Source organism: Zootoca vivipara, chromosome 10, assembly GCF_965207765.1.
Source record: "Zootoca vivipara chromosome 10, rZooViv2.hap1.1, whole genome shotgun sequence".
In the NCBI taxonomy this organism is placed as follows: domain Eukaryota; kingdom Metazoa; phylum Chordata; class Lepidosauria; order Squamata; family Lacertidae; genus Zootoca; species Zootoca vivipara.
The window spans coordinates 6668572-6686513 of record NC_142593.1 but is presented as its reverse complement, the minus strand read 5'-3'; the positions used below and the strand labels follow the sequence as shown (position 1 = coordinate 6686513).

Below are 17942 nucleotides of genomic sequence, written 5' to 3'. Positions count from 1 at the left end.
CTTGAGATACTGGCTCAAGATCTCATTATTTGGCCTGGAGAAGGGATTATTAGTACATTTAACCAACAAGAAGTTTGTCAGCCCATGGCTGAAAACTATGGCCAGAAAAGCCACCTCAATTGGACTGCCATCATCCCTCTTATATCATCTGGGTTACAACACTGCCCTTGAATCCCTGAGGCAAAGGCTTTGGGACATCTCACATAGCGACCTGTGATCCCGATCTTATGTAATTTGTAGCCCGGTCGCAGCTGGAATCCAATATGGGTACGATACCTTAGGAATTTGTCAGTACCTACATATCAGTGTTTATTTACCAAAGCCAGACTAAATGTATTTCCCTCGGAAGTTCTAAATGGCAGACTAAGAGGCATCCCCTATCAGAATAGGCTTTGTTTATGTTCCCAGGACGTCGATTGCATGAAGCATATCCTACTGCATTGTGGGCAATATGAGCAAGCAAGGGACCAACTGGTCAAACCCTTACTAGCAAATTTGCCAGGAAAATCCGAAGCCTCCCATATTAAATATCTTTTGGAAGACAGGTCAAATGATATTACACTGCCCATGGCAAAGTTTCTTTCAGAGGTTATTAGAAACAAAGATCATAAAGATAAAACAAAATGACTGCCTTGGTTTTTTCCATCTGTCTGTCTGGTCGTTTTAACTGTATCTAATTTTGAAATTGTTTTGGGGGTCTTTGGACCACAATAAAGTATTGTTGTTGTATAACATATATATCCCAGTCCAGTGAATATCCACAGGCATTTCACTTGCTGTATCACAAGCATTTTTCAGATACATTAGAATGTGCATCCAAGTGTACATGTTGTATATCTATAGTATACTGCTTTTGACAATATACAAATATCCACATGCATTTAAATGGCTATCTCCATCAGCATTCTGCTGCTAGCTCAGATGCTGTGTGTCTCACAGGCATACATGCTATTTTTATGTGTAAATATTAAACATGGAATTTGTAAAGTGGCAATTAGCAGGTCATTGGTATCTAATATTTTTCTTCCCTTAGGTTCCAAGCTTGAAATCCATGGCTCTTTAGGCATCATACCGTATCACAAACTGTTAACAATCCAGAATGAAAAGCAAAATCAGCAACCACTTCTTTACTTCCAGCATATAACCAGATATATCTAGATGTTTTCCATTTATCATTCTTTCTAAACTGAACTTGAACAACCCACTGCCATCAGTATGGTAGCAAAACAGGGCCAACCACAAACAATATAGTGCTTTCTGCATACTTCTGAGAAAATGTAAGTAGTACATTAATGAAAAAGGAAATTAAGGTAGTGCTAAAATGGTCCAACAATGCTCCAACTTTTCAAAGGTGCCAGAGGAAAAATAATAAAGTAAAGGGGAGAGCCATAGATTAGCCTGCTTGAACCCATAACAGGACAGATTCGGGTCAGGATCAGGCTTAAGGTTGAAAAACTTTCCACTTCTCACAATGCAGAGAGGTTTCAAGAAGAAGGAAAATGAAAACAGCATATTTCCCCTTTCCAGACATAGTGATACAGGTACAAGGCTAGCAATCAGCCCCAAACCTGTCATTTAGAACGGCCAGGAAAGGCTTTGAGGGGATGAGAAATATGTCATTTTCTTTCCCCTCTCCTGAAATCTACACACACATGGGAACAGACACGTGAACACTTATGCAAGCCAGAAAAAATGTTTGTTCCAGGTTGGTGTGAAGCACCAATGATACACTGCAATACTTTGGGGCAGGTCACCACTTGTTATTTTTAAGTAGCAACCCTTTAATTTTCTTCACATGGATTGCAAATACTGTAAGGTAATGATGTATGATAAAGCTTTGCGTATTCTGGAACCATTAAGTGAGTTTTTACTTACATGTAATGCAGGCTGGGATTTTTCAGGAAAGCTTTGGTTGAGACAAACTTCAAACCTGAATTCACCACAGTTCTGACAAAAAAACACAAATGCAAGTTAGAATTGTCAAGTGATCTTTCATCCCGTTTTAATGCTGCATAACAGTTCAAGCTTCTGCCAACCTAGCAATTCGAAAGCATACCAGTGCAAGTAGATAAATAGGTACCACTGTGGCGGGAAGGTAAACAGTGTTTCTGTGCACTCTGGCCTCCGCCATGGTGTTCCGCTGCGCCAGAAGTGCTGGCCACGTGACCCAGATAGCTGTCTGTGTACAAATGCCAGGTCCCTCAGCTTGAAGTGAGATGAGTGCCACACCCCATAGCCACCTTTGACTGGACTTAACCGTCCAGGGGTCCTTTATATTTTACCTTAATAGCTCAAGGTATTTCATGATTATTTATATTGGTTCAGTAACCACAGCATGTCTAATGCAGCCATGGCCAACCTGGTCCCTTCCAGATGTTTTGGACTACAACTCTCATCAGGCTCACATGGCCAATGCTCCAAAATATCTGGAGGGCACACATTTGGGGAAGGCACATAGTATTGTGATTCTAAAGATTATTAAGGACTACTTCCCTTATTAAACCATCCACAGTGCATGTGAGAGCTTCCATGTGCAATGGAGAGGACATATATTCTTTTTCATTTGCAAAATTGTTCTTTTCATTAAAATAAACAGGGATATCCAAATATCTAAGCCCCTACAGAGCGTATGCAACAACAGACAAAGACACATGGTTTATAATAATAAATATGAAAAATGATATACTCACAAATTTCTTAATCCAACGTAGCTTCTGACATCACTTTCATTTATGCTTTCTAATTTCCGTTGGTTTGCAATGTAACTATTTAAGAGAGAGAGAGAGAGATGCCAGTTAAGAAGGCTGTTGATGCATTGTTGTAGTGGGGAAGGTCTTGTTGGGAAGGTCTGGAGTTGGGGGCCTGCTACACATGCATAGGCTCCCTATATGATTTAGAACCCTGGCAGCCAGGGCAGAGGTGGCCTCAGCAGCAGGGACAAGGCAGACTGGCACACCTCTGTTCTTTCCCTCACACACGGGTAATTTCATGAACTACTAACACCCAAATAGGGCTACAGGCTCGCAGGAGCACTATTGTAAACAAGCATCTTCTAAGATAGAAGAATACAAGCATAAGGTTTCAAGAGTTCCTGTTCTGGCACTCAATCCATTATACCACAATGGATTTCACTTACCCATATATTCCGGCGTATAAGACGACTGGGCGTATAAGACGACCCCCAACTTTTCCAGTTAAAATATAGAGTTTGGGATATACTCGCTGTATAAGAAATACGACCCAGCATATAAGACGACCCCCGACTTTTGAGAAGATTTTCCTGGGTTAAAAAGTAGTCTTATATGCAGGAATATACAGTACTCCTTTCTAGGTTGATTATTTTCTCCAAAGAAGCAGAACAGATAACCAGCAAAGTCTAATGATCTTAGTCCTAATGAACTCTGTATGTCTATCACATCACACCCTGAGTAAAACACAAACACAGAATGCTTGGCTACCAAGCGTGGATTATAATTTGACACTGTGAATTAAATGGACAATGTGTGCAACAGAGATCTGACGAGAAGTAATTGAGTTTAACCTTAATGGGACACTGAAAGTAACTGAGGGATCTCAAGCCTTAAAGCATGGGGACAAAACTACAACGAAAATTGTTTAGACAGGAATATTAAAATGTAAAATTACAAAAACTGATCTATACAAATTTGATACAAGTTATTGACTGTCTGCTAGTTTTTGGAGATTTAAGTATTGGAAAAGAAAGTGTTTGGTGTGTGTTCTGCAAGGGTTTGCAAGGTGTCTGCAAGGCTTCGATCTGTCCTGCTGCCCTGCTGTTCCTGAGAGCCTGAGAAAATGCCTTGAGCTTGCCAGTCTCTGGCTGCAACCTGCCAAATGGAAAGTCGCAGCTTCGTTTTCTAACATCGTTCTAAGTTCTGTTTGTAAGTTAGCTATGTTTTATTGTTTTACTTTGAACTCCCTTTTCTGAGAACTGTTATATTCTGTTTGTTTAACTATGCTTCTTACAATAAATAGTTAAAAGATATTTCTGTGGGTTTTGGTCCTTCCTGGCTAACATTGCTAAACCAGTCCTTGCTGCTCAGCCTCCTACCAGAGTAAAGTTTGTCTAAATGACTTGGTTAAAGCATTTAGTGGTGGCAGTCTACCTTACATATGAAGTGTTTAATTTTAGTGCGGCATCGGGGTACAGCTTAGTCCTTCCTGGAAAGGGGGCAGCCCAGCGGTCTTCGGAGGAAGAGCGGGTGTGCCAAGGTGGGGGAGAGACAAAAGGTACCCCGAGTCGACATGACCAGACATTTAACGTTTTCATCATGCCCTTGATTCAAGGAAAAACATCTGCCACCACTTCCCACTTCCAATGACCATGCCTCTTCCCTCCAAATTCATGCCTAATAATGACCTCAAACCCTGCTTAGACTGAAGGTTATTGAGAAGTCTAAACATCAGCCACTGTTGGTATACACTGGTCTTCATCACATTGTACCCCACTATCAGGTGCATCATATCACAGTGACAGCACAGCAGGGGATGAACAGGAAAGCAACAGAAAAATAAATGTAAAATAAAATAGAAATTATGGGAGAGGTTTATTCACAATCTCCCCCCTGCGAGCCATCACAGGCAAACTCATCTAAACCTTTAGTGCTCATTAAGAGACAGTGCAAAACTCATGAAACAACACTAGAGATAATAAGGATAAACCCCTTGTTGATCGTCAGTTCACATTACAGTAGAGCAATTCTCTCCTCAAGCTAGGCAAAGGATCTCATGCTGAATGTTCAAAATCTGTTTACAAAATCAGGTTGTTTCATGAAAGGATAAATTAGGGGTGCTTTTGAATTATGGTGCTGGAGGAGACTCTTGAGAGTCTCATGGACTGCAAGAAGATCAACCTCTCCATTCTGAAGGAAATCAGCCCTGAGTGCTCACTGGAAGGACAGATCCTGAAGCTGAGGCTCCAATACTTTGGCCACCTCATGAGAAGAGAAGACTCCCTGGAAAAGACCCTGATGTTGGGAAAGATGGAGGGCACAAGGAGAAGGGGACGACAGAGGATGAGATGGTTGGACAATGTTCTCGAAGCTACGAACATGAGTTTGACCAAACTGCGGGAGGCAGTGGAAGACAGGAGTGCCTGGCGTGCTCTGGTCCATGGGGTCATGAAGAATCGGACATGACTAAATGACTAAACAACAACAACAACTAAAGAACCTTCTTTCTTCTAATTGCTTACATTAAAAAACAAAAACCAGGCTACTTCTTATGTACACTCTCCCTACATTCCCACCAAGGGCAATCTACACGTTCCTCCTACCATTATTGTCTTTCAACTAAGTATGTAACCCCTTATGCGTAATTATTATTTTTTTAAAGAAAGAAAAAATATTAAAGCTGATATTACGTCAGTTCAGCATTGGTTAACTACCAGCCTTTCAGTTTTCTTAATCTACTTTCACAATGTTGTTAGCATATAATCAAACGCATGGAGTCTGGTCTCTTGAGTCCTGCACTTGGGTCACTAAAATGTGACACAAGCTGTGGATCATCTACTATGCAGTGCTAAAACCAATAATTGCAGCTGGGGGTGGGCATTTGAAATCTCTTCCCTCCCACAGGCTGCTACTTGCAGCTCCAAGTTTGAGGGAACCTTGGAAATATGTTCCTCTGGTGCCCCCTTGTTGTGGTGGAAATGCTCCAAGCATTGTCAGGTACTATCCTCCATGCTGTTTCTTTGTCTCTTTTCCCAACAGGGAGTAGACCGGATAGGTAAAATTCAGCATGGGACAATGAACCATGGCTTGAAGGCTTGCAGCCTTACACCAACCACTGCTTTGGGTGTTTGCCTGTGGCCCTCTGCTGGGTGGACCAGGAAATGCACCCCACTTGGTTTACCTTAAATGCAAATTCTCTACAAATAGATATTAACATAGGAACTGTAAGATGGACAACACATCAATTTAAACTTTCTAATAAGAACCAGAAGGTCATGCTTATGGATTTATCTTGTAATTATTGTTTTAATTCTCTTTTCATTAGCAATCTTGGATAGAAAGGAGGAGCATGTTGGAAAACCCTGCAGATAACAGATATGGAGAATTGCTATGTAGAACAAACAGAATGAGCTCAAAACCAATAAATACAAAGCATAACAGTACATGTTATTAGCTAGGGAGCCATCATTTTGAAAAGGCAAAAAGCCACAAGACAATGTAAGCCATCTAAACAAATAGAGAATTCTACAATGAATACAGAATAAGAGAATTTGATCTACTTAAATTTAAATGGTGACACAATGTAGTAAAATAACAATGGAGACAAGATATAATAGGAGGAAGGTATTTAAAGACTACTAGCTATAAAAATTGTCCTTATTTTTTTCAAGCTGAAAGCCTGAAGAATTCACTCTTATAAGAGGAATAACATTTTAGAATAGAATAGAATGGGAGCAAAGAACTACACTGATATAGTGATAGGATTTGGGGATCTTGCTAGGTTGTTTACAGATTTTAATCTTTCACTTCACTGCTATGATCTTCTGAGATCAATTACTGATTCCCACACCCTGCCTAACTGGATGTTGTTGGAAACTGGATGTTGTTGCGTCCCTTCACACCCCTCTAAAATATTTGAGGGAGCCGGTCCTCGACAAAGTTGATGGGCATTGCCATTCAAATGGCGTGTGTGTGCAGTGTCATGTGATCAATTATGTGGGGTGGGGCTTAGCTACCGCCCCCCCCAATATTTTATTCAAGTTGGCCCTCCTGTTCAGAGTATCATCACTGACAGAGAGCAGAGTGGTGTTCAGGAAGGAATTCTCCCAAAGGGCCAGAGGATAGTAACTATGCAGAGTTGAACTATGCAGAGTATATTACTTGCCTCTGCTTGGAGCAATGTTCACTTGCCTGAATAATTTAGAGCTGTCTGCTTTGCAAGCACTTTGGTATCAACGCACTGTACTGTTTTTGCTTCACTCCACCAGGTGTTGCAGACTACAATGCAGATCACCTGGGTTAATTGGGGGTGGGGATGATGGCAACTGATGTGTGCACTCCATCCCAGCCACATGTACAGATCTGTGCACTGACTCCTGAGTCAGACAGAGGTTTGAAGCAAAACCTCTGCTCTGGCTAAAGGCTATTTCTGCCCCTTTCACAACTACTCTACCTTGATGTTACTTATCAAACATTAATATTCCTAAAAGCTCTGACATTACCATGGCTTTTTGAGGGCAATCTTGAGAAATGTAGCGTGTTCTGTTCTTAGAAATAGCTCTCCTTTTATTTAATTGAATGGCCTTACAAGAAAATCACTCTAAGGCACAAGCGGATTATGGAAGCCCCAATGTTCCATTTGTACACCATAGGAAAATGTCAACAACCCTGAGACCTAAAGCTTTTGTAACCAGCCCAATCCAGCCCCACTGCTAGAACTTAAGCAGAGTGTGGGAATCACAACTGACATACACGATAAGTACACTTTCTAATTATTTTAGTCTTTAGGCAAAGCCACAACGATCTTCAATGACAACCTTCTTCTTATCAACATGCAGTACCTATCTCCAGGCTTCCACTCTTCTCTTCCACATTCCTATTACTGTATTTAGCTGTAAAATTTGGCATCTGCACATGGATACTCTCAAAACCCAAACAGGGAATATCAGGGTAGGCTCTGTTACACACGGTAAAAGAAAAAGTCTAGAGCTAAACAAAAACAGTTTCCATTATCCACCATTTTGATGAATATTCTCCAGAGAGAAGGCAGTCTTCTCTCAACAGTTTTTTTGGGCTGGAGTAGGAGAGAATTTTTTGTGGGGTGGACAGGGAAATTATTGTTTTTAAACAGCTCAGTTATTACAAAAAGTAACTATTTTTACTTTATGATGGTGGATGAAGCAAACAATGGGGTAAATGGATAGTAGTAAAGTTCAAGCCCATTGCTTTCTGTAACAATATTAAACAATATGCAGGTAACAAAATTGGGGATGATGGGAGCATGGTGGGGCTAAAATTCTACAGCAATCACGTATGAGTTTAAAAAATAATTCTTGGAGGGGGCAGCAAAAGAATTATTTGCTATGATATTTTTGTCCAGCTCAAAAAACATCTTAACCTGGCTAAAATCCCCAAAACTAAAACCTGGCAAGTTCAAGGGCTATGTATTTGGTATGTATTCTCTCAGCCCAAAACAAACACACAGAGAATCCTTTCATCAGCTAAATTAGTTCAGGATGAAGTCTACGTTTGTATGCCATTTTTATTTTCAAAAGGCCCCCAAGGTAGCACAGAGAAGTTAAAAAATATAGTTAAGACAATAAAATAGAAAAGTACAAATGCTGAAGTTCAAAGAAGGGTATGTAATAGCTTATAAAAGTAGCAAAATAATAAATATCAGGAAGCAAGAACAATGTTCTCAATGGTCTTAAAATACCTTAAATTCCTATCCTCCTTTGCATAAGACATCTGAGGGAGACCAACAACACCCCGGAGACCACCTCTACCAGCTCAGAGAGAGGTACCACTAGGTAGTGGGTTGCATGGCACACAAATAGAATGCAAATTCTGTCTTGCAGGCCCACAAATAGGGACAAATACTTGAAACTCGATGATTGGGTGCCTGGATAGAGCAGTGATCTTACAAAAGATTATGGAGGTCCCACCAGCTGCAACACGTAGTCCAACCTGTCAAACCAACCAGCTTAGTTTGCCAATAATGCAGAACATAGCCTTGGATGGCAGAGGTCTTGCATGAACTCTGGGGTTGCAGCTCTCATCTCACTTTACTGCGCAACAGAGCCGATGTTTGTCTGCAGACAGTTTTTCTGGGTTATATGGCCAGCATGACTAAGCCGCTTCTGGCAAAACCAGAGCAGCGCACAGAAACGCCGTTTACCTTCCCGCCAGAGCGGTACCTATTTATCTACTTGCACTTTGATGTGCTTTTGAACTGCTAGGTTGGCAGGAGCTGGGACCGAGCAACAGGTCCTGTTGCGGGGATTCGAACCGCCGACCTTCCGATCGACAAGCCCTAGGCTCAGTGGTTTAGACCACAGCACCACTCATGCTTACTACAGCCTTAAAAACAACTTCTGGATTGACCGCCATTTCAGACGGATGGGAGAAATCTCGCTCCTGGATTCTCCAGCACTTTGAGGACTGGGGGCACCGCAAGAGCACCGCGGACCCCTATCAAAACCTCGGAACGGGCTTTCCGAGGACGTGGGACTTGGCTGAGACCCCCTGGTGTTTCCTTCGCCCCCGGCAGCTCTAATAAGGGCACCGAGAGTGGGCGAGGTGGAGACACGGGTACTTCAAGTCAGACTGCTACCTTCAAAGTGCAAAGCTTCAAGTGCCGGCGGAATTTGAGCAATCAATCTCACCGTGAAAGCGCAAAGCTTCAAGTGCCGGCGGAATTTGAGCGATCAATCTCACCGTGAAAATTAAGAGTTCTGGACTATTTGGGCCCCGTGAGTAAAAGCCATCATTAATTCTAAACTTAGGACTGAAATTTGACCACGGGAGAGCTTCTAAACACAGAGGTTGCGCTCTCCCCGCTGTGGCAAAAAAGGAAAGCAAAGATCTGCTTCTGCAGCCGTGAAAGATTTTATACTTTTAAACTTCCAAGTTTCATGTTGAAAATCCCCCTCTAGTCAGGGCAAGGGGGGAGGGGAAAGGACTTAAATATCCCTGAAAGACTGTGTAAAAAATAGAGGGAAAGCCATCTTCCCCCTGGGAGCGGAGACCGGGTTGGAGCAGCTGCCGCCATTGTGATGTCATAAAGGAATAGAGGCTGTGAACTTTCATTTCCCCTTGGGAACTCTTTGATGTTTCTGTAATGCTTTTAATGAATACAAAAGGATTTTGACTGGTTGATTTGCAACATATTAACTTCTACATGATTTTGCAACATAAATTGCACTCTATAGAGCTAAAGGACTGGAATTATCTGCTGTCTTTAAAATTGAGACTGTTGCCCCCTGGCTGCAGCTGGTGTTGGCTCTGGTAGTGACTGAGATAAATCTGACCTTGAGATACCAGGCTGCTGAAGTTTTATTCTGATATGGAAGGAGCTGCAGCCGCAAAAACAAGAAGGAAGGGCTCTGTCTCACCAACGTTTGAGGAGCAAGTTCTTCAAATGCTTACAGTATTAAAGGAAGGACAAGATAAGAATTCAGAAGAGCTAAAAAAAAAATACAGAGGAGCTGAAAGAAATTAAAGGTGAACTAGGCTGCCTAAATAAAGAAATCCAACAGTTAAAGACACAAGTCACTGGAGTAGAGGAAAGAGTTACACAGCTTGAGTCAGGTAGAGTCCAGGACCTTGAAAGGCAGAATTATCAAGCGCAGATTGCGATAGCCTTCTTACAAATGAAGGAGAGAGAGACGAATTTAAGAATTCGTGGATTCCCGATAATTGAACAAGATAATTTGAAGGCAGCCTTAATCCAGGAATTTAAGCCAGGAATTTAATTTGAAGGCAGCCTTAATCCTGGGACCTGACAGAGGAGGAACTGGAGGGGAAAATTGTGAATGCCTACAGGTTTGGAACAAGATCAAAAAAAGAGACAAAATTTGTCAGTGATTGCCTGGTGACCTTTCAAACAAAGGAACAGAGAGACAAAATACTTGGATTACACTATCAGAAAAGTTTGAAAGTCCAGGGGTCCCAGGTTGTGTTGTTTAAAGATATCCCAAGATTTTCCCTGGAATTAAGAAATAACTATACAGATCTAACAACTGCCTTGAGGAAAAAGGGGATTTATTTCCGTTGGGAATTCCCTGAAGGGCTTTATTTCAAATACCAACAAAAGAAGATTAGGATTAAGACTGTGGAGGAAAAAAAGTGTGAAGAAAAGATTAAGAATTGAGAAAGATATATTATTGTGTTTTTTGTGTTTATTGTTATGTATATGTTTTATTGTGGTGGTTGTTTTATTGTGTTTTAAGCATAAAAAGAATTTTAAAAAATTGAGAAAAAATAAAAACAACTTGCTTAGAGCTATTGAAATATATTATGGACACTGAATGTCCAGTAAGTAAGAAACTTTAAAAGAGATGAGACTGCAACATACAGAAGGTCTAATTATATAACCAAGATAGAAAACGAACTTGCATTTTTATATGCACATATATTTAAATACTCATATATTCCCACCAGAAAATACTTTCCTCATGTGTCTTTTTCTTTAAAAAATGTTACATTTCTGAATACTAGAACTGATAATTAATCTTCCCAAAACTAGCTTATGGCACATACAGCCACAAGCAAAAGGAGTTCCACTCAGCCCAAATATTTTGGGAAAGCTAAGGAATATCAGCAAACCCATAACATTAATACACTTCATGCTTTAGGACCCTTTAACATAGTTTGTTCCAAGTAAATAATCACTTTTAAAAAAATTTAACATGGCATGTTTATAGTCTTTTCCAATGCTTCAAAACAGTTTGATAGCCGAAATATGTCTACTCAAGCCTTTTGATGTTCATTGAAATTGCCCCACACTATTCAGAGCAGCAACAGCGCACTCAAAAAGCCGCCACACGCTAGCATTAACTACTTAGGTAAAAAGAAATAATACTGCAATTTGGCTCAATCTCTACTGCTATAAATCCCCTTTATGGAAAACATATTTACAAATACACACTTTCCACCCCACCTCCCATTCTCGCCCTCCCCAACAAAACACTCCTTGGTTATCTGTTTATTTCATTGTGTTGGGGGTGGGAAACATTTTGAAGGTTAATGAACAAACATTCCTTAGTGAACAGTCATATTTCTGGGATTCAGCTAAGTTTCACTTCAACTGTATTTGTGCTGGTCGTTCGAAAAAAAGGAGAAAATGTACCAAACCCTCTACTTGAAACAAGGCAGACTACTGTATATATAAAGGTTGGGTCCAGATTTCCCATGTGCAGAGTGTCGCTGATGGGATGCCCTCAATGGGAAAAGGGGGGCAATTTTTGAACATTTTCTTTTCCACGTGTCCCCTGCAAAGCTGCCCTGGGGGGTCTGTGGCCCTCCAAAACAGCATGGGGAGTAGTTCTGGGATTTGTAAGAGGAAATCTGGTTCCATGAGCAACTCTTCTAGGGCACTGTGAATGAGGGCCAGTAGACTGATGCTGAATCTTACTAAGACAGGGGGCATTGTGGGTAAGTGGTTCCCAGGGATCAGAACTGGGGAGTCTGCCTGTTTAAAATGAGGTTGCACTCCCACTGAAGAAACAGGTATGCAATTCAGGGTTACTCTTAGAACTCTCTTTGTCCATAGAGGCCTAGGTGGCTTCTCTGATGAAAAGCATCTATCATCAGCCTCAGTTAGTGCATCAAGTGGGGCAAGAAATCCTAATTTTGCATATCACTGGTGGGGTCTGCACTGGCAGTGACTGACCAGAAATGAGACCTTGAGGTCCTAGCAGACAGCTAGGCGAAGATGTTGATGCAGTGTGCAGCAGTGTATGTCTGTTAAAAAGGTGAATGGCATGATAGGGATCATTTAGAAAGGGAATGAAAATAAAGCTGTCAATAAAACCATACAAATATATGATGTGACTGCTCTTGGAATACTGTCTACAGTTGTTATTATGAATTAATTAAATTTCTATACTGCCCTTCACCCGAAGATCACAGAGCAGTTATAAAAACACAAAATTCATAGCATAATAACAAACAAAATAACAACACCCCACACACAGCTTAAAAGGCCATACATTGCTTAATTAACCAAAGGCCTGGGAGAAGAGGACTGTTTTTGCCTGGCACCTAAAGATATATAACGAAGGTGCCAGGCTGACAACGTACTCCATAACTCCAGATGACCCCATTCAATGGTTTCATGTACAGTAGATATTAAACAGCATGGGAGATAAAATTGAACCCTGAGGAACCCCACAATGAAGTCTCCACAAGGCTGAAGAGAAAATGTGCCCCCCACCCCCAACTTGGACAGCTGCTCCTGAAGGATACCATGGTTGATGGTATCAAAAGCCACTGAGAGGTTGTTAATAATAATAATAATAATAATAATAATAATAATAATAATAATAATATTCTAATTACATTACCTCAAAAGATACTTTAGAGTCGGAAAAGGGCAACCAAAATGAACAAGGGGTTGTAACAACTCCCCTGCGAGGAAATATTACAGCATTTGGGGCTCTTAAGTTCAGAGAACAAGCAAGTAAGAGAACATGATAGAGGTGTTTAAAATTATACATGATGTGGAAAAAGTGAATAGAGAAAAGTTTTTCTTCCTTTTTCATAACACTAGAACACAGGGACATCAAATGAAGCTAAAATGCTGAAAGATTCAGAAGGAACAAAAGGAAGTAAATAAATAATAATAAATAATAATAATAATTTATTATTTGTACCCCGCCCATCTGGCTGAGTCTCCCCAGCCACTCTGAGCGGCTTCCAATCGAATATTAAAACAATACAGCATTAAATATTAAAAACTTCCCTAAACAGGGATGTCTTTTAAAAATAGGTAAAGTAAAGGTAAAGGGACCCCTGACCATTAGGTCCAGTCATGACCGACTCTGGGGTTGCGCGCTCATCTCGCATTATTGGCCGAGGGAGCCGGCGTATAGCTTCCAGGTCATGTGGCCAGCATGACAAAGCCGCTTCTGGCAAACCAGAGCAGCACATGGAAACGCCGTTTACCTTCCCGCTGTAGCGGTTCCTATTTATCTACTTGCATTTTGACGTGCTTTCGAACTGCTAGGTTGGCAGGAGCTGGGACCAAGCAACGGGAGCTCACCCCGTCACAGGGATTCGAACCGCCGACCTTCTGATCAGCAAGCCCTAGGCTCAGTGGTTTAACCACAGCGCCACCTGGGTCCCTTTTAAAAATAGGATAGCTGCTTATTTCCTTGACATCTGTTGGAAGGGCGTTCCACAGGGCGGGTGCCACTACCGAGAAGGCCCTCTGTCTGGTTCCCTGTAACCTCACTTCTTGCAATGAGGGACCGCCAGAAGGCCCACGACGCTGGATCTCAGTGTCCGGGCTGACTGATGGGGGTGGAGGCCGTTTAGGGCTTTAAAGATCAACACCAACACTTTGAATTGTGCTCAGAAACGTACTGGGAGCCAATGTAGATCTTTCAGGACTGGTGTTATGTGGTCCTGGCGGCCACTCCCAGTCACCAGTCTAGCTGCTGCATTCTGGATTAATTGCAGTTTCCGGGTCACCTTCAAAGGTAGCCCCACATAGAGCACATTGCAGTAACCCAAGTGGGAGATAACCAGAGCATGCACCACTTCATGCAATGCATAGTTAAACTGTGGCATTCCCTCCTATGGGAGGCAGGGATGGCTACCAACTTTGATGGCTATAAAAGAGGATTAGACAATTTCACAGAGGATAAAAGCTATCAATGGCTACCAGCCACAATGTTCTATCTTCACTGTCAGAGGCAAATGGGTTCAAATTTCTGCCCAGCCACAAAGCTTAGCCTTAGTTGGTGACCTTGAGCAACTCACTGCCTCTCAATCTCAACCTACCTCAAATGGGGGTTAGGAGGATAAAACCAGCAGCTGGAGAACCATGTGAGCTGCCCTGAGACCCTTGGGGGGGAAGGGTGGGATAAGAATTAGTTTAATTGTTAAGCAATGGTCAAGGGCAGGGTCACTCTGAAGTTCACACTGACTACAAAAACCCTCAGCTGCTGCTTGGAATCTGTTGTACAATAATCCTATGGACCATTGCCTAATCCTAGCTGTCTCTTTGGCTCCCCCTTGCTAATCAGCACTTGAAATTTGACCTTTCTGGCACTGCTGGACAGCTCCCTTGACAGGTCTCATAAGTTCTTGCTGGTATAGCTGACCACTCCCCTGCTTTGTCTGGGAAACTAGGAATGGGACAGGGAGAACGAGATACATGCACACATTAGCCTGAGAGTCTAGTGTGAATAGGGGGTGCTTGAGGAATTCAGTTATTGCAAATCGGCCTGATCTGCATCTCCTGGACTAATATTCAAAATGGAACATAGTTATCCTTCAGATTTCATACTTCTCCAAGTGTGCAATGCAGTTCCCAGCTCCAAAAAATATACCCAAATGCACATAAAATGCATACTTTAACAAAAATATTTACATTTAAAAAACACCTTCATAAATGCTTGTTTCACGATGAGAGACATTCAAAATAGCATTTTAACATCTAAATACAAAGTTGTTTACACATTCTTGTTTTAAAAATTTACAAGTTACTGCAGAAATGATCTGGAATAGACTTTTGAATGAACATATATAAAAGTGATACAGACTGGAAACAAACTGATCCATCCATCCCTAAGTGTCACTGCCAATCACAGGGATCAATTACCTAGCTCATGTCCCACCCCCTTGCTCCTCCCACATGTTCATTTGGTTGATTTCTGGTGCATGCTGGCGATTTGCCCAGAATGCCTGATTTTACCCTATGGTATGCTGCACTTCACATAGCAACTGCTGACTTCACACCAACATTTACAGAAAGTGGAAGGAGGAATGAAGAGTTAAGAGGCCATAAACCTGCCATAAATCCTACTAATGCCCCAGTGGCAACACTTTAGGGGCAAGATGCACATCCCAGTAAGATGTAATGGAGAACATACTGCCCCATCACAGAGATATTCAAGGCGGGGTGTGTGGGTTGCTATGTGATAACAAGCACGAGAACAGATTGATACAAGTGGAACCATCATGGCTTTTATGGAACAGTTGTGCAGCAAGTTCTGTTAGATTAGGCATAGGCAAACTTGGCCCTCCAGATGTTTTGGGACTACAACTCCCATCATCCCCAGCTAACAGGACCAGTGGTCAGGGATAATGGGAGTTGTAGTCCCAAAACAATCTGGAGGGCCAAGTTTACCTATGCCTGTGTTAGATTAATGGAGGAAACTTTGAAGACAGAGGAGCAAAGATGCAGGGTCCTGCCTTTCCCCAAGTCTTTTGACAAATGCAGAGGACTTGGGAGAGCAGCCAGGAAACACTAGCACATGAGCCAAATTCTATCCCTCCTCACCCCATCAATGCACATGCCACATAATTAGGGGAGGGGCAGGTGTTGGTGGTGAACTGAGACAGAATCTGAATAGTAGACTGGGTCAATATTTATGAACCCATAAAAAACTGGTCTCTTGTCATCATAATAAACAACTTTCTTCTCCTACCATATCTGAGAATCACATAGTCTAGCACCAATTACTATCTGTTTCAAGGCATGGAATGAAGGCTGGCTTACGCCACTGCTAAATGGATATAGCTATCACCACTCCAAGTTAACTGGCAGCTCTCAGGTGGGCAATTCACCTTCAACAGGGGTTTCCATAAAATTTCCATAGACCCGTTTCTTTTTTCATGGGGGAGTAAGGGGAAAGGGAGCTCCCAGCAAGAAGCCCCGAGCCAGCTCAGACCAGTATCTCTGTAAACCAGATCTATCAGCCTGTCCCACTGGCTAGTAGACTGCTGAGCTAGGGCTTGCTGCAAAATCAAAAGAAGTTTCTGCTGCTGGCTGGCTGCTGCTTTCCCAGCTACTTCCATAATTATCACCTGCTTTATGAAACCATTATCGTGCTGTGGACTTCATAACCGATTCTGAACGATATATTGAAAAATCGCCCAGGTTTAGTTGTAGAGCATCTGCCTTGCATGTAGGAGGTCCCAGGTTCAATCTCCAGTTATCTCCAGGTAGGGCTGGAAGAGATTCCTGCGTGAAACCCTGGAGAGCTGCTCTCAAGTCAGTGCCCAGCTAGATGGACCAATGAATTGACTCAGCTATACTCCTACCAATGGTTGGATGTGACAACCATGATAGCGTGCCTTCATCTCTTTCTTTTTTTTCTTTCTATGTACAATGCAAAATAGTACAAAATAGTACAAAATGTGTACAACAGGGTTTGGGGCTGGGCTCAAGAATCCAATTCTGATAGAGCCTTCATGTTCCTCAGACTAGTCCTGAAAGAAAGCAAAGAATGTCAAATACTAAATGCCACATAAAGTACATTCAGTTGTGGCTTGATTCTAAGCTTGGGATATTAATAATATTGACTTCAACTGCAAAAGAAAAAGAAGAAGCCAGGACGCTCTGTTGGCACTGATAAGTGAGAAATATACAGAGCTATGCAGCTTGACCTCCTTGCCCTTCTGCAAATCCCTAGTGCTACTGTAGTCAGCAAGACCTCTTTTAAATGGGGATCAGGTTCCTTTTAAACCTACAATAAGGAGTTTTGCATTAGTGAGCACCGGAGCTTGTTCTCCTTTTTGCCTTCTTCCCCTTAAAGCAGCCATTTGTTGTGTGATATACCCTACGCCACCTACCCCCGGGTCCCGGGTCCCATGCACAGAGCTCAATAAACAATCCATTATCTGATACAGAGTACACCAAGTTTCTCAAAAAACAACAACACTTACTTTATTATAGTAAGAGTCTATTCTCACAATCATTGAGATCTATTTCTAAACATGTCATCTGTGTGAAAGGACCATTTTTTCTGTCCTGAACGATTACTTCTTTCACATTCCACGACCCATACCAAAACTATACACAACTAATTCATTTGCAAAAGTATATCCCATGCTTCTTTATTAATTCCAGGCAGGTTACAGGCATTATGAATTCTATGAACAATAACAAAACTGCAAATTGTAAAACAGCTGTACAATCTGCAAGTAGAATTAAAACCAGCTTACACACTGTTGGACTTGCAACCAAAGACAATGTCACAATTTTTCAAAAGAAGGAGATGATAACTGTGGCACTAGAACAACAACAACAACAACAAAGGTTCTAGCCCATCTCACCATCAGTCTAAACATCCAACACAGCAAGTAGATGGGCAACGATTACCTCAAATAATTTAAGAAAGCAGGGAAACACTTGTGGAAGATGGAAGTCTCTGTGCTATACAGATCCCAAGCCATTCAGGGGTTAAATTTTTCTAGTAGACGCCGCAGATGCAGCAGCCCAACCAAGGAAAAATAGGT

At 41.8% G+C, this 17942-nt stretch overlaps 1 protein-coding gene across 1 annotated transcript in view; it reads right to left on the bottom strand.

The window, feature by feature from the left end:
- The window catches only part of NTRK2 (neurotrophic receptor tyrosine kinase 2), a 186807-nt gene that overhangs the window by 155003 nt on the left and 13862 nt on the right, over positions 1-17942 (bottom strand). The window contains exons 3-4 of the mRNA XM_088652691.1: positions 2691-2765; positions 1876-1947 (exon numbers count right to left, since the gene is read on the bottom strand). Coding sequence (XP_088508817.1) covers positions 1876-1947; positions 2691-2765 — 147 coding nt within the window. The remainder of the gene's footprint in view (positions 1-1875; positions 1948-2690; positions 2766-17942) is intronic.